Source organism: Protopterus annectens, chromosome 5.part0 (assembly GCF_019279795.1).
Source record: "Protopterus annectens isolate FY-2018-M chromosome 5.part0, PAN1.0, whole genome shotgun sequence".
Classification (NCBI taxonomy): Eukaryota; Metazoa; Chordata; order Ceratodontiformes; family Protopteridae; genus Protopterus; species Protopterus annectens.
In genome coordinates this window covers 1,706,675,381-1,706,702,940 of record NC_056735.1, presented here as the reverse complement: position 1 = coordinate 1,706,702,940, position 27,560 = coordinate 1,706,675,381, and the positions used below count along the sequence as shown (strand labels likewise).

At 41.0% G+C, this 27,560-nt stretch overlaps 1 protein-coding gene across 1 annotated transcript in view; it reads right to left on the bottom strand.

Annotated features, from left to right (window-relative positions):
* CFAP91 (cilia and flagella associated protein 91) overlaps positions 1-25,464 on the bottom strand; it is a 1,839,442-nt gene extending 1,813,978 nt beyond the window's left edge. Inside the window, exon 1 of the mRNA XM_044071500.1 lies at positions 25,112-25,464. Coding sequence (XP_043927435.1) covers positions 25,112-25,205 — 94 coding nt within the window. The 5' untranslated portion in view covers positions 25,206-25,464. The remainder of the gene's footprint in view (positions 1-25,111) is intronic.
* Positions 25,465-27,560: the final 2,096 nt, after the last annotated feature.

Here is a 27,560-nt window from a genome sequence, read left to right as displayed (position 1 = left end):
CAACAGTACTGATTTTTTTAGATTCACATAAAAGATAGGTTATGATAGTATTGTCTTTTTGGGTGTCCATATTAGGAAGAGTATTAATGGGTTTGAATCAAAAGTACACAGGAAGGAGACATGCTGTAATTCATTTTTGCACTTTTCTAGTGCCCACCCATACTTCCAAAAGAAAGGAATAGTGAAGGGTCAGTATGTACGTGGTAGTCAAATGACCTCTGATGACAATGATTTTTTGGATGTGTGACCTACTAAAATGTATGTTTTTAGAAAGTGGATACCCAGAAACCTTGATTAAGGAAATCCAGGAAGAAGTATTGCAGCATAGGAAGGACAGATTTACACCAATTTTACATTCTGGTGATACAGGTATAAAAGAAAGGGTAAGCAATGGGGGCAGTGACTCCTATGAGAATGCCTTTATTGTGGATTTTAGTGGTGATGCGCAGGTCATTAGAGACATTGTCAAGAGGGAATGGAACAGATTTTCCAAGCTCTCTGATTTGAATTTAAAACTTGATGTTCCACTAAAATTAATCTTCAGAAAAGATAGATGTATTACGGACCTTATGGAAAACAAACTTGGGGGAAACTTAATTAGAAAAGTGGGTATCTTCAAGTGTGGAACATGCCAACAATGCCCTTCTATAGCTGATACTTCTGAAATTACTGTCAGTAACAGGAATAGACACATTACCTCTAAATCCTATTTTAATTGTGAAAGTAAGGGACTTGTTTACATTGCAACCTGTAAGAAATGTAAAGCGTTTTACATAGGTAAGACGGAAAGGTATTTAAAGAAAAGAATATATAGGTTCATAGGTTGATACTAGGTTATCTGCCCTAGGGCATTTATAAGCCTAGCCAGAGTATGTTTGGTTTCGCCTCCCTTTTAGATTAGTTAATTGTGCCTCTGTATAGTAGGTCACAGAAGAGAGCCCTTTTAAGGTTAGTTTACTGTGCCTCTGTCTAGCAGGGACATAGAAGAGATCCCAGGGGTAAACTTAAGATCTCCCATCCACTCGTCAAGATTTCTCTTGAAGAGGGTCAGTGAGGGGCTCTGCCTAACATGGATTGGGATTTTGTTCCAGAGTGAGGGGAGCCTTTGGGATATGAATCTGTCCCTCCAGCATGTCCTATTTATTGCTGTGCTGAGGTTTAAGTCCCTGGAGCGTGTAGCTCTAAGGGATTTGGATTTCCTGAGGTGGAGCATGTCCATTAATTCTGGGTTGGACATGGCTTTATACGTCAGGCATAGATCGCCTCTGAGTAGGTGGTAAACAACTGAGTAGAGCTGGAGTTTCTTTAGCCGAGTTGCATAGGGCATGTGTTTGAGGCCCTTGATCCTCTTGGTGAGGTACTTTTGGGGTCACTCCCAGTTGCTGCAGATGTCGGGTAAGGTACATCCCAAATGGGGCACTGTATTCAATTATGGGCCTGATGAGTGATGAGTAGAGGGGCACAATGACCTCTCTTGATCTAGATGTGAACCCTTTCATGATAAGGTGGGCTATATAGAAGGTCTTTCTAACCACTTTGGCAATGTGATTGTCAAAGGAGAGATCTACTTGGGTCCCCAAATCCCTAATTACTTCTTCTGTACTTAATGGATTACCACCTATGTGGTAATTTGTGGGCACTTTGTTTTTCCCAAAGGGGATGACTATGCACTTTTTGGCATTTAGCTTGAGGCCATGGCTCTGGCATCAGGTATCCGTCTCTGTGTGACCCTTTTGGAGGATGCTTGTGTCAGCCAAAGAGTCGATTATGGCTCCCAGTTTGCAGTCATCTGTGAACTTGGCCAGCCATAGTCCTCCCATGTTAGCCTGTACCTCAGAGAAGTATATACCGAACAAGAGAGGTCCCAGGACTGAGCCTTGTGGGATGCCACTTGTAACTGGTTTAGAGTCTGACATGGCACCTGCAATTCTGACCATGTGGGTTCTATCCCTGAGCCAGTTTGCAACCCATCTTGTGACATAGGGGTTGATACTTAAGCTGGTGAGTTTATTTATGATGCCCGAGTGGGGTATTGTGTCGAAGGCTTTTGCGAGGTCCAGGTAGGCTGTGTGGACTACCTTCCCTTCATCTATGACCTTGGTAACTGTTTCAAAGAAGTCAGCTAGGTTTAAGAGGCAAGATCTGCCCTTAACAAAGCCGAATTGGGTAGGATCCAGTGTCTGGAGGTTCCCAATGTCTTTGTTTATGAGTTCCATGATGATACGCTGCATAGCTTTGCAGACCCGACTAGTCAGGCTTATAGGGCGATAGTTTCCGGGGTTGGTTGTGGCACCACCCTTGTGGAGTGGGACCACTGTTGCTGTACACCATTCTTTGGGTACATATCCTGTAGGTTGTGGCACCACCCTTGTGGAGTGGGACCACTGTTGCTGTACACCATTCTTTGGGTACATATCCTGTAGTAAGGCTGAGATTAAACAGTGACTTTATGTGAGGGTTCAGTTCTTCTTGGAGCTCGTGTAAGACGCAGCCTGGGACACCGTCCGGTCCCATTGATGCTGCGTTTTTTGCTTTGGAGAGGACAGCTTTCACCTGTGCATCTGTGATGTCAGGGAGACTACATTCTGTTGGGATAGATATTTGCTCTTTTGGGGGGGAAGGGGGGGGACTTTGCACTGAACCTGTCTGCCAGGATGTTGGCAATGTCTGTGGGTTCAGTGTATTTTTGTCATTTTGCACTAACTCAGAGCATATCTGGGAGTTGCCACCCAGATTCCTGACATAACTAAAGAAGGCCTTGTGGTTATCTTTAGCATCTTGTGCAATTTTTCTTTCGAAGCTGGCCTTAGATGATTTTATGAGTGATCGTAGTTTCTTGCTAACACTGATTAGAGGTGCCTTCACTTTTTGGGATTTTGCTCTATCATGTAGTAGCTTCCTCCTTCTGTTGTATAGCTTATTTATGGCCAGGGTCCACCAAACAGGTCTCCTGCCTTTGGAGGAGTGAATCTTGGTTTTATTTGGGATAGCACGATCCATGCATTCCTGTAGGTGTCCATAAAATGCGTTTGTAAAGGATTCTGTGGTTTGGGCAGTATTTTCCACTGGCCTGGGGGCTTTGAAGGATTCCACTTCAGTTTTGAGAAGTGTGAAGTTTAATTTTGAGAAATTTTTCACTGTGGATTCCTTGGCTGGGGGTGGGGACGGGACATGGATGTCTAATCTTACCAATGAGGGGTTTACCTCTGGTGTGGAACATAGAGTCCCCATGTTGGTGATGACCAGGTCCAACATGTTGTTCCCTCTTGTGGGAGTGGTGACCAGTTGTTCCATAGCATTTGAGTTTATAAATTTTTGGAACTGTTGGGCGAGAGTGTTGGGGCTTGAGTAGTTTTCCCAGTCAATGTTTGGGTAGTTGAAGTCACCCAATATGATGGTGCTTGGGGAGACCTTCATATTCTCCAGTGTTCTCAGGAAAGCCGAGTGGGGTCCCTGAGTGTGGGAGGGTGGTCTGTAGCAGGCTACAAACTGAAAGGCAGTTTTGCCCACTGTTAGTTGCACATGGATGGTCTCCGATGCTTCGTGCAGTGCCACTAACCTGGAGGTGTGGGTATCTTTAATGAATATGGATACTCCCCCTCCTTTTGTGATTCGGTCCGAGTTTTGGGGCCGAAACACATGGTATGAGGTATAACCTGGTAGTGCTGGGGTGCTCTTGGGAGCCTTGAACCAGGTTTCTGTTACTGCACAGATATCGATATTCTCCATACTGAGGAGAGCCTCGAGTGCATGCATCTTGAGATTTAGACTTCTGGTGTTGAGCAGCATTACCCTTAGTTTTTTTTTCCTTGTGTTGTCTATGGAGGTGGGTTTGTCTTTTGAGCCTTGCCTAAAAAAGGCACTATGGGGGTGGCAAGAGCCTTAGCCAGTGTTCGAAAGCCCAGGGGTGACAGGTGCAAGCCATCCCTAGCGAAGCAACGTGGCTTGTCGAGCATGTCATCCCAGGCTAACAGACACTGGATCTCCTTTGAATGACACCAATATATTAGCCAATTGTTAAAATTGATCATTTTGTCTTTATACTGCGGCATCATTCTTGGTGAGGTCAAGATGCTACTCAAGGTCAGGGTCATACCAGCCTGGGCTACATGATCAGAGAGCTCCTCTAGGTCTCTTTTCATATGGTCCAGGGAGGTACGTCTCAGGTCATTCACACCAGCATGGACAATGATGGAGTCATATTTGTACTTGCTTTGGAGTGACCTGAGTGCTTGTGTTATGTGGCGGATCCTGGCGCCCGACAGGAAGCTTACAGTGACCTTCTCCTTGTTCAGTCTGGTGAGTGGGACGTCAGTGTGTCTGACAATAGAGTCACCTATTACGAGTGTATTAGGTGCGTTGTTTAGCCTTAAGGGCTGTGACTGTGTGGCACTCTGACTTTATGAAGTATGTGATAGGTGGGTACTGTTGTGGGGTAGCGGTTGCTTGGATGTCTGCTTTGGAGGTCTCTGCTGCTTTGGCAGATTTTTATTTAGAGCCTCCGAGTATGTTTTTGTGTGTTTATGTGTTTGGTTTGCTGATGCGATAGGTCTATGTGAGACTGGATTTGTGGTGTGTGTGGTTACCTTCTCCTCCTGACTGACTGTGCCAGTACTGGGTTGAGAGAGCTCAGCCTCCAGTTTGGCTGTATAGTTGCATCTCTCACATATATTTGAGCTTGTTGGGAGGAGGAGAGGGTGGTCTGTGTATATAAGGCAATTGTAACATTGCCTCAAGATTCCCAGATTCACTAGCTGGACTGGAGAGTAAACCTGAAAATGACTTTTGGACATGCCAGAATAGTATAAGGAACTGCTTTTTGACTGATCAAAAAGGACCAACAGGGAGAAAAGTACTTACAAGGAGTATAAGAGAGTGTAGTGCTTTTGTTTGTTAGTGTTTACTTATAAGATTACTTATAAGAGCAAGTGCAAGGCTTTGGAATGAAAATACAGTGCTTACTTTGAGAGTTAGAATAGTTCTAAGGGAAAAAGTGAAGAGTAGACTTTGTGGAGCCGGGAATAGTTTAAACCTGTTTAAGCGGTGCTGCGCAAAAGCGGGTTTTAAAGCAGGGAAACTGAAAGAGATAGGAATTGACCCAAAACGGCCAATAAGCTACTAGTTTCTGGGCTGAGACCACTCCTCCAGGGACAGATAGGCTGCTCAAAGCTCCTCACTCTCACTGGTGAACAGAGAAGCTTCCTCCTATCCAAGTCAGGATATGGGCAACACAGGAACGTATACCACAGTCCGGAATTCAGCAAAGCCTGAAATCTAGTTCAGCAAAGGCAGGAAAAGAGAATACTTTTTTTGTTTGTTTTTTTGCAGAAAACAACAGAAAACACTGTAAATGCTATAAACAGGCTAGCACACTTGAGTGTGTAGCCTACAACAGTTAATCAATACAAAAACGACTTAAAATGATATTTAACAAGTGCAAACTGTAAAAAGCAGGTAAGGCAATGCAATTATTTCTTTTTCAAGCACAGATCAGTTAGAAACTCGCTTTTTAGGCGGGAAAAGGCAGTCGGAGCCTTTACAACATTAGGAGGGGTAACAACAGAAGTGCATTATATAAAACACACTTTGAGCTGTGAAGGTGCTTCTTACACTTTTTTGTATTAGATGAAATAGTAATGGATGATAGGGTTTGTTCTTGGGAGACCATGTTGGAATATAGAGAGGTTTACTGGCAACTGGTATTAGAAGCCAATAGGTGGCTGAGTTTGAATGACATGGTCTCCCTAGCCCCAGTTTTTAAATTAAGAGCAGCAAAGTTATGAATTTCACACACGTGGTTTGAAATATTCTTCAACAAGATTAATTTTACTTGATTTTTTTTACATTCATTTATTCATTTTTAACATGCATTCATTTTTTTTATATCCATCTATTTATTTACTACAGGTTTTGAAAGTATGTTTTTACATATTTAAAAGTGTTTTAAACAGGGGAAAGTTGCATTTATTATGCTTGTTTTTAAGGTATGTTTAGGAAAGGGTAAAAATTGAATTCAGTGTCACATGATTTTAAGTTTTGGCAGTGTGCAAAGGTATAAATGGGGAGGGGTTTGGATTGTCAGCATTTTTCTGATGAAGTTGGAGACGAAAACAAACTGGTAGTAGTTTCAGAGTTTTCATTGTGTGCTGTGTTGTGCTTTGCTTGCTATGGAAAACATTAAATGTTTAAAGGTGGTTACGGCTTGCTGGTCCTTTTTTGCTGTTCAAGGGGAAAGCTTGCCAAGGAGTAGGTGCCTGACAGTAGAATGCATGTGCAGTGCTGTAGAGTTTGATCTAGGGGCAGTGAGAGTTAATGTGGCTTGTAAGTAGTGTCTTGAGTTGTAAGAGGAGTTTTCTTCATGAAGTTTAGCTTCAAGGAAAGTAAAACAGTCTGTAGAATCAGGATCTTAACAGTGGGTCATATATTTGTTTTATGGGGAGATATTCAGCTTTTTTTTTTTTCAGTGTGATACAGCAATGTTCACACAGGAGTGAGTTTTTAATGAATTGACAGATGCTGTTGGAGATTGTCTGGAATGTGGCAGTGTTTTTCTTGGAGGTGAATGCAAAAATAGGCAGTCCATGTTTTAGCTGAGAAAGGAGAACTCCTGTGCAAATGGCTTTTCTAGCTGAGAACAGAAAAGGGAAGAACTGTTTGGTACAGAAGAGGAGGGAGTCTATTTTTGCTCTCACTCTGTCCATGTGGAAATGGAAGTTCAGAAATTGTTCAAGCCATAACCCTAGGTATTTGGAGGAGGAGGCTGTTTTTTTGGAATGGTTGCGCAAGTCACAGATAGTTAAAGAGGCAGGTGCTTGGTAAATTTTCTGTGGAGTTCCAAAAAGAAGTAGTTCATATTTTATGGGCCATTGGGAGAGCTCATCTTACTATGACTGGAGTTGGGACTGAATGTTGGTGTGATAGTGACTTGATTGGTGAATAACCAAATTGCCAGCATACAGGATGTCTACAAGATGGGGAGGTCACAAGGTTAATAAACAGGGTGAAGTGGATGGAGAGGGGCAAGAATGAATCCTTGTGGTATACCTGCGATAACAGATGTAGATTCTGATTGGGAGGACCTATTTTAACTGTGAAGTGTATGCCAGAGAGGAAGTTTTTAAATCAGGGAGTGCAGTCTAGACTGATACCAATTTCAATTTGTTTTGGAGAAGAAAGTGGTCAATGAGGCCAAATGTCTTTGTCAGGTCTATAATGAGGCCTCTAACAGCATTTTGCAGGATGCCTTTGATTAGTATCTAAAATGCTGTCATAGTACTTTATCCAGGCCAGAACCCCGGCAGTACTATAGGATATAGTAAGACAGCTGAGTGTAGTATATCTTTTCTATGTTTGACCAGAGTTCAGAGGATAGATATTGGACAGAAGTGAAAGGTATCTTTTGGGATGGTTTGCATTGGGAGAGGTTTAATTAAAGCAGTTTTCCAAATCTGTGGCATGATTTAACTTGATTAGAGGTGGAACTGCTCATCTAAAAACTGCCTTTCTGTAGCTGCAGCAGGTGTATAAAATGAAGAAAAAAGAAAGAAATGAGCATATAATAAAGTACACATGAGCAACATTGGCTGTTCCCCACATTGTTAAAAGCAAATTGGAATGGGAGCAACAAAACAGGGTTTTGAGTGAAATATGATCTTTTCCTTTTTTATGATGTACAGTCACACTTCAAGACTGCCAATGCAGTCGCATGTTCAGAACAATCTTTAAAAAGATATGAGCAACAGCTTTTACTAAATAATATTGTAGAAATGATGCTTAGAATTGATTTTCACATTCAGGTTCTTTATGAAAATGTTTAAATTTGACATGATGAAGTCTGACTCATCCTCTCCAGCTACATAAAAGGTAGCAGATTGTTCAAGAACATCTTGACAACACTACAGTCTTTTCAAGGTGTGGAGAAATGACAGTAGAAGTCAGTGTTTATGAAGATGTAAGAAGAAATGAATAATGATACACACTCAGAGACACTGAAACCTTAGAAGAAATTAACATTAATTAATAAATCATGTGATCAACACCCAAACATTAATATTAACTGCAGTACCAGTCAGCTTCAGAAATTCAAAGCAGCTTATACAGCATCCACGTTTCAGTACACATTTGTAATTGTTTCCTTTACTGTCGGTCAGTAATGATGCAAAAAAATCAACAGGTAGAATAAGGATCACTCTCTTGAGCACATTTTCATAACAGATAATGCAAGTCATATGGTTTACCTTCTCAATATTACATTTGTTACAGACAGCTTTGTTTAGTTTATTACACACTACAGTATGAATCTAATAACAGAAAACTATAATAGCTACAGTTTTGATAACCATCTCTTCTGCAGTCCTAAAAATGTTCCATCAAGACATTCATCCAAATAATACTGAAGTGAGTTCAAGCAATTTGATGAAGAACAGCAATATTACAGTGCTATCAGGGTAGTTAAAATTAGCACCTTTTAAGGGAAAGTATAAAGGTGTTACTGATCAATGCTAGGAGCCTGAACAAGAAAGATCATTCCCTACAAGCCCTTCTCATGCTTGAAGATATTGACTCCGTATAGTGACTGAGACATGGTTTGAAATAGCACCAAGCACTCCGGCTGTGCAGGGCTACAATGCCTTACACATGTTTAGACCAACTACAGTGCAGGAGGAGAAAAAAGGTGGAGGTGTATTAGTCTACATTTAAAAGAGACTTGCATCAAGGCTGATAAAGCATGAGAATAGAACTTCTTCATGTCCAAATAACCATCAGAAAGGTCCCATACCACATACTAGCTAAATGTAGAATTCCATCTGTGACAAAAGAAAGCCAGAATAGCTACCTACAGGAACTAGAATCACTCAGTTGTTGATGTTTTTCTTTCGGCTTTTCCCGGTTAGGGGTCGCCACAGCGGAACTCCGGTCCGCTAATGATTAACAGTCGATTTTTATGGTGCCGAGGTGCCAGCCCGACACCCAACCTTCAACGAAGGTATGCCCATTCACGCATGTCTTTCGAATGCCACTCGACCGTGGGGAGGACATGCAGACTCCACACAGAAGGCGCTCCAGCCGAGAATCGAACGGGAGAACCTCTTGCTGTGAGGCGACAATGCTACCGCTGCACTAGCGCGGCTTCCTTAATCCCAATACTATTTTTTTAAGTGATCTAAACTATCCAACTGTTGACTGGGAAACCTACACCATTACTAGAGCACAAGCACAGAGATTCCTGGACTTTTTCAATACAAATGCCATGAGACAATTAATGAGAGTAACTTTAGGGGGAATAACTCTGCAGTCTGCATCTACCACCCCACCCATACAGTCTAAGAAGGAATCAGTACTGCAAAACTAAACAAGGATATACATTTTAAGCCTCAAGAGCAGGGTCAGTCCACCCAGGCATTCTACTTTTATGTGTTATGAGAGTGAAGCTATAACATTAGCAGTGTTTCTTAGTAGTTCTCAACATGCTAATAAAACTTGACTGTTGTAGCCTTGTGTCCCCCCCCCACCCCCAGCTAGTGCAGCAATTCTAACTGTCCAATAGACAGTATACATTTAATTCAGATCTCAGTACTTAAATTAATTATCAAGGAGCCCTCTCAGTGCTTTCTGCCTTAGTTTGTAACACTTGAGCCCCATCTGTTTATTTGCAGCTCTATACATTCCCCTTCATTGCTAATGTATCTCCCTACTCTAATCTGTGCACAACCTGGCTAAGACACACTCCCAACCTTAATAAACATTGCTGTCTCTTCTCTCCTTCACTTTACAGGTAGAGTTTAAATTATTACTCACCCCCTTTGAGGCCTTCGCTGACAGATTTCTACTGATTGTCTCGTTGGTTTCTTGTTTACACCCCTTGTGCTATCCCCCTCCCCCAATACTAAGTCTGTATTAGAATCCTGCTGAGCATGGAGCCATCTTTAAATTACTAGTCTCCCACCAGGACACAAGTGCTCTTCTGCAATTGAATTATGCTTGCTGGTAAGCCATTAGACCTTAGGAATTTGTTTAAAGTGTTCAGATTTGTAAAGTAACACTTACTTTTTGCTGCAAATTACTCTTGTCTTGGTGGGCTCTGCCCTGCTCCGTTCGCCCTCGTTAATGTTCAGGCACTCTCCGCTCCCCTGCCCTGCCCCCACTACCTCTACATTTATAGTAATCGCAACCACACCCACAGCTCAACCTCACATCAGCTCCACCAATCACAGCTCCTCAAGTCAGATCACATTACACCACCCCCACCTGCTCCACCACAAAATACTCCCAACCACTCAAATTCCCACTAGGCATTATTACATCACCTCACACTACTTACCCATCCACATATAGTGCAACCCTATAATTCCTATCCACATTTCCACCTAGAACCAATTATAACCATGACTATCACACAACTAGGTCTAGTCTGTCTTCTCATAATTCTTTATAACGCCACATGTTATCACTCTAGCAATATCCTGAAACTTAGTAGCACAACACTATATTATGCACTCTCATATACAGACACCACACATAATATCTGCCCACAATTGTTCAGGAACTACATAACAGACCAATTCAGAACTAAACACATATGCTCTCATTCCTACTCCAAAAAAAAAAAAAAACAATACTTTCTCACACTCATCACCAAACTCTAACATCTGTATCACCATTTTAACACCAGGCTCACCATAAGTGGGGACATCCACCCCAACCCAGACCCAAATCCATCCTGTCCAACACAAACGGCTCCAAGACAATTGTCAGAACATAATACCCCTACTATCTTCATCCCTGGCAAATCAACAACAGCAGCAAAACCATCTTTTAATGTTAAATATTAACATTAGAAGTATCAAAAATAAAATACCTGAACTCCAGGCCACAATATCACACTACACCCCAGACATAGTTGCTTTGACAGAAACCTGGCTAAATAAAAACACAGCAAACTCAAAAGTTCTCCCTACTGACTACAATATCATTAGACAAGACAAACCACTTTGCCTTACTGTACAAATCCAACTTAACTGTACGTCAAATTCCAAACTCCTACCCCTCCCCCAATAATTGGGACATACTTATCGCACAACTTCAACTTCACCCTAAAAAGGTCATCACCACAATTGTGATCTATATACCACCTGGTAATACACCTGCTAGCCTTGAAGACTTCTTATCCTGGTGTTCTTCCACATACTCAAACAAAACCCTTATTCTGGGGGATTTCAACCTAGATTGGTTCACCTGTATATCAGAACCACCAAGTAATCTAATAAATCTCCATGGCTACCAGCAGCTAGTCCAAATTCCAACTAGATGTGATAAAAAATCTAAAGGGGAATCCATCTTGACTGGGTCCTAACTAACAATCCCACATTGTACCCCCACACAGGCAATCTCCCAGACACCTTAAGTGACCACAACATAATATACCTTATACGTAGTAGAACAAGCATAGGCAAAACCACTAACTATAAATCCACTAGAAACACAAAAAATGTCTCTCCTGAGGTCCTCAATGCTTTACTCTGTAACTGTGACTGGACCCCCCTAAAAACCCTCCCACTTGACCAGGCTGCAGCATATTTCAACAAAACATTTCTACACTGTCGCTCCACTGCACAAAATCAAGGTTAGAACCTCTACAAACCCCTGGCTCAGTAAAGAAACCAAACAAATCCTCAAGTCCAGAGACACTGCCTGGCTTTACTGTTAAAAAAAAAAAAAAAAAAACACGAAGCCTAAGTACCAAGAGCTGCGCAACCGTGCAAAAAAATGCATTAGGCTGGATAAAAACTCCTGCTACATGACATTACAAACTAAATACCAATTCAACCCCCCAAAATGTTGGAGAAATGTAAACCAGCTACTAAAACCCACCCAAAAGGCTACCCCCAAACCAACCACCCCTGAAACTAAAGTTCCCATCGAAACACAATTCAACTCCCACTTTGTGAATTCAATTCTATCCTTAGTATCACAGGACAGTTCCAACCTCACTATCCCCCCAACACAAATAACACTAATACAAGCTTTACCCTCAAAAGAGTTTCCACCACTTCAATCAAAAGCATGCTCTCCAAACTAAAAACCTCATCAACAGCAGCCAACCTACTCCCCAGCTATTTCTTGAAACTCGCAGCAAATGCTATTGCTATCCCAATCTCCACTCTCATAAACAGATCAATTGTTGAAAACTATGTGCCCAAACTCTGGAAAATATCCTATGTTACACCCATACATAAAGGCGGGACCTCCACTGAACTTAATAACTACAGACTTATTGCTATACTCTCCCCCCTGGCCAAAATACTAGAAAAATGCATCCATACCCAGGTGCTAAAATATCTCCTAGACAGCAACATCCTGTCACCTACTCAACATGGTTTCAGATCTGCCCATAATACCACTACAGCCCTCCTCTGCTTCACAGACACAGTAAACCTTCTCAAAAACGAAGGCCTGCAGGTGTCAACTCTTTTTTGGATATGTCCAAAGCATTTGACACAGTCTCGCACCAAATCCTGCTGAACAAACTAAACCAATATCACCTATCAAATTCCACTCTTACCTAGTTCCAAAGCTACTTAACTGACAGGTACCAAGCTGTGAAATGGGAAAATTCTCTCTCTCTCTCTCTTCAGCTGCCCGTAACTATAGGAGTCCCACAGGGTTCTATCTTAGGACCACTGCTATTAACAGAGCACTACTGGCTAGCATCCAAGAGTGAAACAATACTAATTTCATGAACTTTAATCGTACTCCGACTTAGGAATGGGGTCCATTCCCATCATGGTATTAGAAACCCAAAAGACTTGGAGAAATTAAAGAGAGACAAAAGGTGAATACCTTGAATTTTCCTTGTTGAGGAACCTTTGTGATTTCTCCAGATACTGCAGGTGGTTAAAAAGGTACATACCAAAAGGGACACTGCACTCAATTATTGGCCTGATGAGAGAAGATTACAAGGAGGTTATAACTTCTTTTTTTTCTGGAGGCAATGCCCTTACTTATGAGATGAGCAATACGGAATGCCCTTCTTACCACTGTGGAGACATGGTTGTCAAAGGTAAGGTTGCTGTCAGCCTGTGTGCCCAGGTCTCTCACCACTGAGTGCATACTTAAGGTGGAGCTATTGATGTGGTAGTTAGCAGGAGCATCACTTTTACCAAAAGGAATGTTACTACTTTTTTTGCATTGAGTTTAAGGCCATGACTTTGGCACCAATCATTTATTTGTGCAAGACTCTCTTGTAGGATGCTGACATCATTTGGAGATTCTATGACTACTCCCGGTTTGCAGTCACCAGCAAACTTTGTCAGCCACAGACCTTTAGTTTTTGCTTGTACTTCGGAGAAATAGATTCCAAACAGTAGAGGTCCCACGACTGATCCTTGTGGAACACCACTGGTTACAAGTCTGCTGTTGGAAGTGGATTCCCCTATTTTGACTATATGAGTTCTATCAGTGAGCCAGTTAGCAACCCATCTAACAATATAAGGGTTGATGCCTAATTGGGTGAGATTGTCAATGATGCCTGAGTGCAGGATAGTTTCAAAAGCCTTGGCTAAGTCTAGATAGACTGTATGCACAGATTTCCCCTCGTCCAGGTCCTTGGTGTCTGTCTCAAAGAAGTCCACCAGGTTTAACAGCATTATCTCCCTTTGACAAATCCAAACTGAGTAGGGTCAAGTGTTTTGAGATTATCTATATCTTTGTTGGTAAGGACCACAATTATTCGCTGCATGGACTTGCAGATAAAGCTTGTCAGGCTAATAGGTCTATAGTTCCTGGGGTTAGTGGAAGCACCACCTTTGTGCAAGGGAATAACAGTGGTTATTTTCCATTCAGCTAGTATGAAGCCGGTGCTCAGACTATGACTGAACAGAGTAACCAGTGATGTTGCTAATTCATGTTGGAGCACATGTAGGGCACAGCCTGGGATATTATCAGGTCCCATAGATGCTGTCTTTTGGCGTTATAGAGGGCATTTACGACCTGGTCTTTAGCGATACAAGATAGGGGACAGGTGGTAGGGATGTCATGAAATACGTGGAGTGGGGACAGGGGAGTGAAGTTTTCACAGAACCTGTTGGCCAACAGGTTAGCTTTATCCACAGGTTCGGCATATCTGGTATCATTAACTACCAGTTCTGCACAAATCTGACCCTTTTCTTTTAGGTTACAGATGTAACTATAGAATGCTTTGTGGTTGTCCTGTGTTGAGAAAGCTAATTTAGACTCAGTTTGCTTTGGAGAACTTCACAAAAAGTCTTAGTTGCTTGTTTAAGCAGAGGAGAGAGTGTTTCCAGTTTAGGAGGGCTTGCTCCCTCTTACTCTTAGACAGCAATTTCTTCCTCTTATTGTAAAGCCTGTTAATGGCAGTTGTCCACCAGGCAGGTTTGCTCTTCCTTGAGGAGTTTGTTTTGGTCCTATCAGATACAGCAGAGTCAATGCAGTTATACAGGTGTTTGTTTAAAGCACTGGTGTAGAACTCAGCATAGTTGCCAATTCCATCTGAGGGAAGAGGTGCAGTGACTAAAGCAGTTTATACCATCCCATAAGAGGTTATAATCTGCTTTGGAGAAGATTTTCAGTTGTTGCTAGGGGGGTTAGGTGTGGTTGTTACTTCGAATGAGAGTTATTTGTGGCCAGATCTCACCAGGGAGGGCCTTACAGTGGGGGTGCTACAGTGGTCCCCCATATTGGTGAGCACCAGATGCAAGATGCTGGCACCCCTTGTAGGGGTGTCAACCAGCTGGTCCAGGGCATTGGCGTTAATGAAGTTGAAGAATCTTTGGGTAAGTGAGTTTGAGAACGAGTAATGTACCCAGTCAATGGATGGATAGTTAAAGTCACCCAAAACCATGATGTTTGAATGTAGTGTGATAGACTCAAGTAGATCCAACAGGCAGAGTGGGTGTCTTGATTCATGGAGGGGGTCATGTAGATCCAAACAGGCAGAGTGGGTGCCCTGATTCATGGAGGGGGTCATGTAGCTGGCAATGACTTGAACAGATGTCCTACCAACAGTTAATTTCACCTGAAATGTCTCCAGGGAGTCATACTGTTTAACCAGTCTGGAGGTGTATTTATCTTTAATGAATATTGATGCACCGCCTCCTTTAGTTTTCACACCTTCAGCTTGAGGTCTGAACATGTGGAAGGAGGTGTAACCCAGGAAGGCTGGGATGCTCTCCACAACCTTGAAGCAGGTCTCTGTGACTGCAAAAATGTCTGCGTCATCCAAGGTGAGGACAGCTTCTAGTGAGTGCAGTTTCATGTTGAGACTCCTAGCATTTAGCAGCATAACCATGAGGTTGTTTTTAGATGGAGATTTATGTTGGAAATTTTGTTCTTGAGACACTGCCTAAAAAAGGCACTATGGGGGTGACACGAGCCTTAGCCACTAGCCGAAATCACAGGAACGACAGATGAAGACCATCTCTGGCAAAGCATCGAGGTCTGTCAATCATATCGTTCCAGGCTGACAGATAGTGGATCCCCTTAGAATGACACCAGAAGCTAAGGCAATTATTGAAGTCAGTCATTTTCTGTTTGTATTGGGGCAGCATCCTAGGTGAAGGTAAAATGCTGCTTATGGCTAGGGACATACCTGCCTGAGACACACTGTCCGAGAGCTCAGTCACGTCTCTCTTCATATAGTAGAGAGAGGTACATCTCAAGTCATTCACACCAACATGAACTATGATGGAGTCATAACAGCGGCTGTTGTTGAGAGATTTGACTGCATGTGTGATATGGCATATCCTGGCAAATGACAGACAGCTGACCGTGACCTTTTACTTATCCAGCCTGGTGAAAGGGATAGTGTGTCTCACAATGGAATCACCTATGACTAATATGTTTGATTTTGTGTTTTGCCTTAAGGGTTTGACCAGCGAGACACTGGTGCATGAATTATTATGTGTAATGTGTTCTGCAGAGGAAGTATTATGTGTAGCGTGTGTTTAGGTATTTTTCTGTTGAGGACCTCCGCATATGTAGGGATGTGCGATGTGAGTTTGGGTGGAGTAGAAGGTGAAGTGTGCATGCTGGCAACCTGCTCATTGTTATATGTGCTGACGGGTGTGTGACAGAACATGTATTCAAGGTTCTTATTATAGTTGCATCTCTCACATGTTGTGTTTGTGTGGACTACGAGTAGAGGGTTGTCGGTGAACATGAAACAGTTGCTACACTGCCTCAGGATACCCATGTTGACCAAGCTGGCTGGAGAAACTGTGGGAAATTGTCCGTTTCATTTATAGAGATATATAAATTTATATGATTGGAAAAAGAGGTCGCATTTAGGAGTGGTTAGTCGGGGAGAGGTGTGTTGGTACCTCTGTGACTAGGCTTAGTATTCCACCTAACAGCAGAGCAGGGTCGTGAGAAGCCTCTGGAGGACCAAAAGCAAAGTGCTAAGGGAAAATTTAATAAACAAAACGTTTGTGTCAATAACCACCAACAGTAGCCACCACTATGCGGCAATGCACAATGGAGCACTACACGCAAACAAGTGCAAATGCACGGCTTAAATAAAACAAGAAAATACCCTTTTATCTGAAACTAGCCAATAAGAACTCTCTCTCTCTGACCTCTAGTTCAGTCACCCTCGATTAGATGGGACCCAGACAGCACTCTCCTCACACAAAGGTGCAGAAGGGCCTTCACCAACAGAGGTGGCTTGAAGTTGATGTTCAGAAGTTACAAAATAGACATAGAAATAGTAAACTTGGAACTAGGCAGTGCTACAGCTGAACTAGTACAGTGCAGAGTAAAATGTGACCAAAAATAGTTCAGACAATTCAAACAGACACTGGAATGTACATACAAATTAAAAGTGCAATATTAGAGCAAAAACAGGCATTTATAGTTATTTGGAAGCAATGGATGCCTCCGATATTTCAGTATCTCAGTGAAGAGCTGGTTTTAATGCTCAAGTGATACTAAACAGTCTAGATTCAGCAAGTCTGAACCTAACCTGTGGTATAAAATTCAGAAGTACTAGAAATTCAAAGTGCATAAAATCACAGTCACAACAGCAGAAATCAGTTTAAATAGTGCAGCAATTTACCAGCAATTCCCAGCATAGAAGGGTGTAAGTCACACTCTCCTGCTGCAAGAGTCTATCTAGACCACAAACCTTCCTAATGTAAAACAACTGGTTTTGGAGCACAGGTGCTTAACCAGAACTAAGACACTTCAAAATAGCAGACACAACAGGCCTACAACCAGCATTTTCCAGCCAGATGGGTGTAGGCTATCCTCTCCTGTCACAAGGGTTTAGACCACAAATCCTCCTAATGTAAAGTAAGTGGTTTGGAACCCAAGTGCTTACACCAAAATAAATACACTTAGAATAACAGGCACAAGAAGCCTTCACCAGCAATTCTCAGCTTAGAAGGGTGTAGGACACACCCTCCCGCCACAACAGTCTAGACCACAACCCTCCCAATGTAAAGTAACTGGTTTGCAGCCCAGGTGCTTAAACCAGAACTAAGACACTTTCAGAATAACAGACGCAAAGAGTCTTCAACCAGCAATTTCTACCTTAGAAGGGTGTAGGCTATACTCCCCTGCCACAAGAGTCTAGCCCACAAATCTTCCTGATATAAAATAAATGGTTTGGAACCCAAGTGCTTCAAATGGAAGAAAAACACTTAGAACAAGCACAATAGGAATAGGCCATCACCCAGCAATTCCCAGCTCAGAAGGACAGAGGGTACCCTCTCCTCCCACAAAAGTGCAGACCACAAACCTTCTTAATATAAAATAACTGGCCTGAAACCAAAGTCTTTTAACCAAAACTAAGACATTTAGAGTAACGATTACAATTTAATCAGGCTACTAACAAGCAGTAATAAATGCAGCAAAATAAATACAATTGAACACTATAAGAACAAGTAGCAGAATGTGTCCTATAAATAAAGTAATAAAGCAGGAAGAGACACAAAAACAGTAAAAGCCGCTGAATAAAGTGTTTTTTTTTTTTAGTTAAGTAAGAAGGGAGGAAACAGAAGATAAGTCAAGGTTAAGAAACTAAGGGGCACAATTATAGTAAAAGCAGCTGAATGATTTTTTTTTTCAATAAGAGAAGCTGTGGATAGCAATTAATAAAGAGCTGAAGGGTTTTATCTGGAAGGTGAAGATGGCAAGAGATAAGTGGGATAAGCTTATTCTTCCAATAAAACAGGGCAGACTGGGATTACCCAATTTAAAGGGGTATTTCACAGCAACATAGTTAAGGCTCTTGTAAGCAGCACAAGCAGAAAATTATAATTCAAAGTGGAAAAATATGATGATGAAACAGGTTGAAGCTCAAGAAACAAGGAAAGACTCGGAGTTTGAATGCAGACCTTTAAGGAAAATAACAATAATCATACAGAATACTATATTCATAAAGTAGCAAAAAATATTTTAAGAACTAAGCCAACATGGGAATGGAGAAAGGATATTCTGCTGACAGGGATGACTGCAATTAGGAATACAGACAATAGGTAAGAGGGGCTGGAATTTATTGGAGAAAATTGGCAAAGAAACTAAGGTATTGGGAACAAATAACTAGAGAGGGAAAGGTAATAGAATGGGAAGATGCCATGAACTTATCGGGACTGCAAGTTAGAGATTGTCTTCTCTATCAATGATTGATATCAAACTATAGGCAAAGAGAAAGAAATAGGGGAGTCCTTAGTGAAAAACCAGCACTGGTAGATGTTTTTAGTAGCATCTACAATAGAAGTTATTGTTAAAAAAGAATAATTAGTACAGCATATAAAATATTGCACGATAACCTGATCGACTTCTTTGAGGCAGTCACCAAAGCCATGAAGGAGGGTAAGGTGGTTCACACAGCCTATCTTGACCTCGTCAAAGCTTTCAACACCATCCCTCATTCTGGAATTATAGCTAAACTGACTAAACTAGGTATAAATCCCTACATCACAAGATGGGTTGCCAACTGGCTCACTGACAGAGCCCACACTGTAAAAGTTGCAGGCTCCAAATCTGACCTCAAAGCAGTGACAAGTGGAGTACCACAGCATTCCATCCTGGGACCTCTCCTGTTTAGTATCCATGTCTCTGAAGTACAGGCTAACACAGAAGGCCTCTGACTATCGAAGTTCGCAGATGACTGCAAACTAGGAGCCATAGTCAAGTCCCCAAATGATGTGGACATCTTACAGAAGGGCCTCACTGAGACAGATGCCTGGTGTCAGAGCCATGGCCTCAAGCTCAATGCCAAAAAGTGCAGCATCACCCCCTTTGGTAAAAACTCTGTACCCATGAACTACCACATAGGCAGAAATCTACTTAACACCGAATGCGTGATAAGAGACCTTGGGACCCAGGTGGACAGTAGTCTCTCCTTTGATAGTCACATCGCCACAGTAGTCAGGAAGTCCTTCTACGTGGCACACTTCATAATAAAAGGGTTCTCATCCAGGAAAAAAAGAGGTCATTGTTCCCCTCTACTCGTCACTCATTAGACCCATTATAGAGTACAACACCCCTTTTGGAGTGTACCTCACAAGACATCTGCAGCAGCTGGAAAGGCCACAGAAGTACCTCACAAAGAGGATTACTGGCCTCAAACAAATGCCCTACACTGACCGTCTCAAAAAACTCCAGCTTTACTCCATAGCATATCGCCTACTCCGAGGCATATAAAACTATGTCAAACCCAGAGCTGTTGGACATGGTACACCTAAAAAAATCCCAATCCCTCTGAGCTACATGCTCTAGGGACCTAAACCTTGTCACCACAATAAACAGGACATGCTGGAGGGATAGATTCCTGTCCCAGAGACTTCCTATACTCTGGAACAAGCTACCCATCTATGTCAAGCAAAGTTCTTCACTAGCACTCTTCAAGAAAAATCTTGATGAGTGGATGGGAAATAGGAAACACACCCCGAGGATCACTTCTGTGTCTCTGCTGGACAGTGGCACAGGAAAATAACTTTCTTGGGTGGCGTAAGCTATGGAACCTTGCTGGCTAGGCTTACATAGGCCCTTGGGCCGATAGCCTAGTACCTACCTATGAACTATAAGAATCAATTAGAGGAAGTTAGAAAAGATTGGGAACACAGACTGAATAAACGTAAAGGTGGTGGAGTTGCAATCCTCTATAAGAATCATTTAAATATCTCCACCCTATCTGTAAACCCAACTCAGGATAGCAAAGCAGAAATCATTATTACAAAACTTCAACTGAACTCTAAGAAAGCGCTTTACATAATTTGCATGTACATACCTCCTGGTAACAATATACCCACTTTAGAAGCCTTTCTCAACTGGGTATCCACTACTTACCCCCAAGAAACTGTAATTCTTGGTGACTTTAACATAGACTGGAAAAGTATTAATGCTGAAAATCCTACTTCTCACATTAACCTCCATGGTTTCCCCCAAACCATGACCTCAACCACAAGAATCAATAAGCCTAATAATAAAGACAGCATTCTTGACTGGATACTTATAAACAAAGACAAACAATTTTATGATGTAGGAACCCTGCCAGATGATATCAGTGACCATTGTCTGACTTATATTACAAGAGACAAAATTGATTTTCCAAACCTCCCAAACATTAGAAAAGTTCGCTCAACCAAACATTTTAACATAGATTTATTTCAAGCTGAACTAAATTCATGTAACTGGAACCCCTTAAAAACACTTCCTCTGGATAATGCAGTATTATACTTTAATACTACCTTCCTATCCATTCTTGATAAACATGCCCCCGAACGTACTATCAGAATGAAACCGAACATTGCCCCCTGGCTCTCTAAAGAAACTAAAAACTTAATTCTCGCCAGAAACAAAGTATGGGCTTCATGGAGACACCATAGAAATAACCCTGATCTTATCCACTTCCGTCAGCTTAGAAATATGACAAAAAAAGCAATTATTACTGACAAAAAAAACTATTACTGTAAACTCCAACAAACAAACCCTAACAACCCCAAACAGTTCTGGTCTTCAATCAATAAACTCCTTTCCCCAGGAACAACCAAAACTCCCACCCCTCTTTATGCTGACCCAGACAACCCCCACCAAACTGCTAATACTTTTAACTCTTTCTTTATTGACTCTATCCAAACCCTAGCCAGACAAATGAACATCAACTATGTCACCCCTCTAAGTAACCCTATGGACCCATCCTATAACTTTACACTACAACCTATCCCCACATCATTTATCTACAGACTTATTAACAAACTTAAACCTTGTACTCCTTCAGCTGACAAGCTCCCATCTCTCTACCTCCAAAGGGCTGCCAAAGTGATTGCATACCCTATATCCATACTCATAAACAGGACAATCAAAGAAGGAACCGTCCCTGAGATCTGGAAAGTTTCCCATATTATTCCATTACATAAAGGGGGTAACTCTATTGATTATTCCAACTACAGACCAATTGCTCTCCTTTCCCCATTAGCAAAACTTATGGAAAAATGTATTCACCGGCAACTCTTACAACATCTCACTCTGCACAACATAATAGCAACCTGTCAACATGGCTTTAGACCTCATCACAGTACTACCACTGCTCTCTTATCTTTTGTAGAAACCATCAATAGGAATCGTAATAACAACCTTCTCTCTTCAGCTCTCTTTATTGACCTCTCCAAAGCATTCGACATGGTCAACCATTCCACCTTAATTTACATACTTGAATCCCTCTTCTTTGACAACCTTGCCACTAAATGGTTTAAAGCTTACCTTAGCAACAGACAACAAGCAGTTCTATGGGAAAATCAACTCTCTTCTCTCCTACCCATAAACATTAGTGTCCCTCAGGGCTCCATTCTTGGACCACTTCTATTCTCCCTTTTCATTAATGATCTCCACTCTGCTATCCCTCAAGCTACCTGCATCCAATATGCAGACGACTCTACCCTTATCTGCTCTGCTTCTTCTCCTTCTGAACTCTGCTCACTTACTCAAAATATCTTCAACTCAGTTGAAACATGGTTCCATAAACGTTCCCTCTTACTAAATGCCAAAAAACTAAACTTCTTCTCTTTACTCCCACCACCCGATCCCCTTCCTTACACTTCACCATTTCCTCTAATAATACCACAGTTATCACACCCGATCCTACAACAAAACTGTTAGGAATAACCATCGACAATAATCTCTCTTTTGATCAACACATTAATAACACCATTAAATCAGTCAACAGAAAAATAGGATCCTTATACCGAATTAAATCCTTCCTAACTGAATCTGCTAGAGCCAAGATTGCCCACTCCCATCTATTGTCAACACTTCTCTATGCTTCACCTATATTTACCAACCTTAAGAAAGCCAACCTTAATAAACTGGCTATATGCTACAATAACATCGCCCGCTTCGCCACTGGCAACCCCTTCAGAACCCACCACTGTATTAACCTGAAACAACTAGGATGGCTGGAATTCCAAAACCTTCTGCTCATCCCCCAACTAAACATTGCCCACAAAATACTGCACCAGCCTTCAAACACCCCTATACTCTCAGAACTTTTAATCCCATACAATAATCTTAACTCCCTTCGTTCTTCTAGAAAACTTATGGCTAAATTAACAAAGTCCAATAACTCAGCTGGTGACTCTCTTTTTTCTAGTACAGTAGGAAGGAACTGGAATCTACTACCCAGTGACATAACACTAATCTCATCACTGCCCCTCTTCAAACAAAGAATAAAAGAACATCTGAAAAGTCACTGGCTCTGTTCCTGCACTAAACCTGACTAAATTTCTACCCCTCTCTATCTCATTTCTTCCCCTGCATCTCTCTCCCCCTTCCCTGAACAATTTATCTTTTTTTACTTACCTCTTTTCCTCTTCACTGAAAATTTGTTTAATCCTTTCTTATCCTTTCTTTTTTACTTTATTCTTACTTTCCTCACACTTCTCCTCCCTACTCACCTTTCCCTGATTTTTGCTTCTCTGTAGTTTAGTTTACTTATAGGTAATGATATTAGTTCCTATTAGTGAATTGTTTTTGCATGCAAATCTTTCCTTTTTGTCTTTACAATTATCCTGGTGTTTTTGTTGTATTACACTTCAAATGTTGTATGTTTTTTACATATACTGTGGAGCTTTTCTCCCCGGGCCTCTACTGAAAATGGAAATATATCCAGCTAGACTAGCCCGGTCAACAAATGTAAAATAAAATAAATAAATAAGCAATGCACCAAAAATCAATGGGGAGATATATGTATGTCTCCCAAATATGCAACAAAGTTTAGAAGATTTAGGATCTTTGCATGGAAGTGTTTACATATGTATTTTTGTACCCCAAGTAGACTCTAAATAATTTTTCTTCAGGTAGACAGCAAATGTTGGAGGTGTGATGGGGAAGAAAGAGGTACCTGGGAACATATTTTCCGGGAGCATAATGAGTTGTCAGACTTTAAAGATTCCCTGCAGACTGCTGTGTCAGAGATACTGGGTGAGCAAACTGCTGTAACTACTTAAAAAAAAAGGATTTTTTCAAGCTACGATACAGAATCAGAATTACCTAGACATAGTAAGCCCTTGCTGAGTCTAATTATGGTGGCTGCCAAACAAGCAAGTACTAGAAAATAGAAATCAAAGTCTAAACCAACTTTACTAGAAGTAACAAAGATAGTCATAGAGATAAAACAACTGGAAAATGGGATCTTTAGAAAAGGATAAGAGCAAATTACATAGGAAAAAGTGGAAATTGTGGGATCAATACATGCAGAGGAGGAACAAGGTTTAAAAGAAGGCAAGATTTGAATGAGCAATGTAATGTTTGATTGACAATGACTGGATATATTATAAGTGATGTATAATGTTTGCAGCTACAGTTGTGTCAGTATGGTTTGTAATGTATAATGTTTGCAACTGAAATTGTCAGTATGGTTTAGTTTCATTTATATAAATTTATGGTTGCCTATGTCATGAACATGTTTCTTGTTTAAAAAAATCATATGCACAGACATTTCCAGCAATGTTGTCCCCACCCCAGCTTTTAGATGCACTACTGTGATCTTGTGCTTTAGGAGATGCGGGAGTAAAGAAACAGCATAACATACATGGGGGGGGGGGGGCTTCTGCAGCCCCCAAAGTAGGATTGTAAATAACTTAGAAATTATGTACAGCAGGGGGCTGGCAGCCCCCCTCCTTGATGCCAGTTAGGCCTGCCACTGTCTGTGCAAGTAGGTGAAGGCATGTCCCAGTGTAAAGCTTTCCCTATTTAGTCACCTTCGACACCTATCAAAAATAATACTAACAGAGATCTGCCATATAACAGTGGGCCTAGTAAGTAAACAAACTTGGAACTTCAGAATTAAACAATTTTAATTTAAAATAGAAATAAATATAATTTAAATCAGCCATATTACAGAATAAAACATATTAATCCTGGAGTAATGATGTCTATATCATACTGATACAGGTATAAACCTCAAGGTTGAACTATAAAGACGTCATAAAAGTTAGACACACACACACACACACACACATATATATAGATTTGCATGACTGGATGGTATTTTTCCATTTTGGAAAAGAGTCCATTCACTCTGTAGTTTTCTTGAATGTTGATATGGCAGATATGCTTTCACCAAGTCACCCCAGTGCCAGAAAAAAAGAAGTGGCACAATTTTCCCTAAATGTTATCATTCTGCATCTCCTACAACATTATAAGCTATGACTGTGAATTAAAAAGCAGATAGCACTGAATGTGGCGTTCTGTGATACCACACTGGCACAATACTTGAAACATGGAATATTTTCAGCAGTACTACCCCAGAGTATATTTGGAAAAATGCCACCTCTGATATATCTTTAAATGTACTCTCTCGACAATAAAAAGATAGTCTTGATGTAAAAAAGACAATTAATTTTACATAATTCCATATTTCTGACGCTAAGGCCGACCTCAAAATAATAATAACGCGGAATAACAGATTGCCATAGTTTATACCACAAATGGTAAACTGCACCGGAGTTATTTAAGTGCAGCAACTACACATATAGCAACCTAAAATAGTAATACAGTCTATATACAAAACATACACGTGCATGTTCACAAAACCAATACATATTAGTAATACATAGCAGCAATGACCCCCGCCCCCAAGGTATACAATTACCATAGAGATAATCGTGCACTCTATGCTGCCTGTATCCATTACTGCTTTTTCCGATTTTGTTTATCTGTTGAGTCACCGTCAGTGAAGCAGACATCGTTCCTGCACGTTTTTTTTTTTTTTACTCTCTCAAGATTAAACAAAGAAGTCTGTCTTCTGAAGCAGCAATTTTCCACCGGGTGTATCAGCTACAACTCTGTATTGGATATTACAGCAGCCATATTGGTTGTATACACTGTGCCTAGAAACTGTTGCTAAGTTCAGGAATAGTGAAACCAGTGCTACCGACAAGAAAAAAGTAACGTCTTCCTATCTCGCGACTTAGTCGCTATCGGTTCCTGACAAGTATTTGCTTGTGGGTGTTCCTTGTCTCAAGGCTTGATAGTGGCTAGTTCCACTATATGGAGACGCATTACGATTTCGCTGTCAGCTTTGGGTTTGATTCTGGTGATCTGCTTTTGATCTTATTTGTGTTTTGTCTGTTTTCAGTTTTTAACTTTTGTAATGTTTACAGTTTTTAATCATATTATTGTGTTGATGTGGGCAAACGATATTTTAAACTCTTTTTTTGTGTATTATTTTTATAGAGCGTGTCAAGTTTGTCTATCAGACTGGAGTGAGCTGTGTTGTGAGCTATTTAAGAAAAGAAAACATTGTGAATTTTGTTTTTAAATTGGATTCTTGATGTACTGCTTGACCTTGGTGCTTTATTGCTTCCATATGGATGGTACATTAAGACAAACTTGATACGCTCTATAAAAAGAATACAAAAAAGTTTAAAATATCGGTTACCCACACCAACACAGTAATATGATTAAAAAACAGCAGCGCAACCTTTGATGAATACAATATGTTTATTTCACTTGCCGTGAAATATGGTACTATTACCCAACAAAGTGGATGGTCATTAGGATCGATGTTAGCATTTTGGTGGCCCCTATCAAATGTCAAGTTGGGGGCCCCTGGCCACTTCCAGACTAAGTATCACCCTGTCACTGCCACCTCTCCTAAGCAACCTTTTATTTAATTCTGCAAACTTTTAGGAGTAGTACGCAGAGAATGACTTGTAGCTACAATACGGTTACATTAAGATCCACTTATGTACCTTACTGTGTTGGCCCATCTCACAGAGGTTTTGGCATTTAGTTGCAACAATGATACATTACAGTGACTCTGTGTACAGGGTTGGACTTAGGTGAAATGGCGCTCTAGACACTGCTAACCCCCCCCCCCCAACACACACCCTCCCTCCCATCTGCCCCCCCCCCATCTTGGGGTCCTCATACCATGCACATTATTTTTTCTTCCCTTTTTCAGATGTTGCCGTAACTGTTCAGCTTTTTTCAAGAAGTCACAACTTTCTATAGCTCTGAAGTGCATTTTATTTTATTTTTACACAACCTTTTCGTCCAGCAATGGTTTGAACAGAAATTATGATTAAGGAAAGAAATTCAGTGCTGCTGTTCAACTGTAAATCTGATGTTGTCGATCTTCATTTATTCCTTGACATGTAGGTTTGGTTCCAATCTATGGTACTGACCACGCATTACTGCAGCCCACTAGGACTAAAAACTTTCAAGCTTAAGTCATACCTAGAATGCTTCTCTCTCAGTTACCTTAAATGTTTGCCGATTCCTGTGACAGACACGTTACCAATCTGCTCTCAAGCTAACTTAAGGTTTTTCAAAACTTTGGATAATTTTTTGGTACTTGCGTATTATCGCAACCAGATTTTAGCGATAATACTGGTTGCTTCCAGATGTGTAAATTTTACCAATACTGACTTGAAAATGTCACATTAACTGTTTTCTTTCACACTGAATTTTTTTTGAGGCAGGATTATCGATTAAACATGGAAAAAGTAATGTTTAACCGCATGCTGGCCTGAAAACGAGTGTGGGAATTAGCGTAAGTTATTACTTTACGTCTTTACTTACAACAGATAAGTCTGGCTTACATTCAGGAAGATGTGACTACAATTGCTGACAACTTTCTCTCCACACACACAAACAGTACAACAGCGAATGAGAAATCCACATCTTTTTTAGCCATAATCATTGAAACACAATCTCCGTTTGTCCGAGGATAGCACTATCACAAGTAGCCAAAGCACCACTGTCAACTTCTCACATACCAAACTACCCTACATGTCAGCATAATGCAATATCATCAGTTTGGCAGACCTTTTATTGTTATTGCAAGCTTCTATTCTTAAAAAAAAAAAAGTTTTCCTCCTTTCAATTCTGTTTGTAAATTTTGATAAATAGTCTACCAAAAAGCATTTCTCCATGTCTCTCTGTGTTTTTCTTTTCAGTATTCCATAGAGAAAAGCACTCCTTTCGACAGTAACATACATAGCAGCCCAGGCAATTAAACCGTGCTTGTGTAAAGCAGACAAAACAGGAAGAAGACTTTCAGAGTTGTTTTATCTTCCTGAATGTAAGCTAAACCT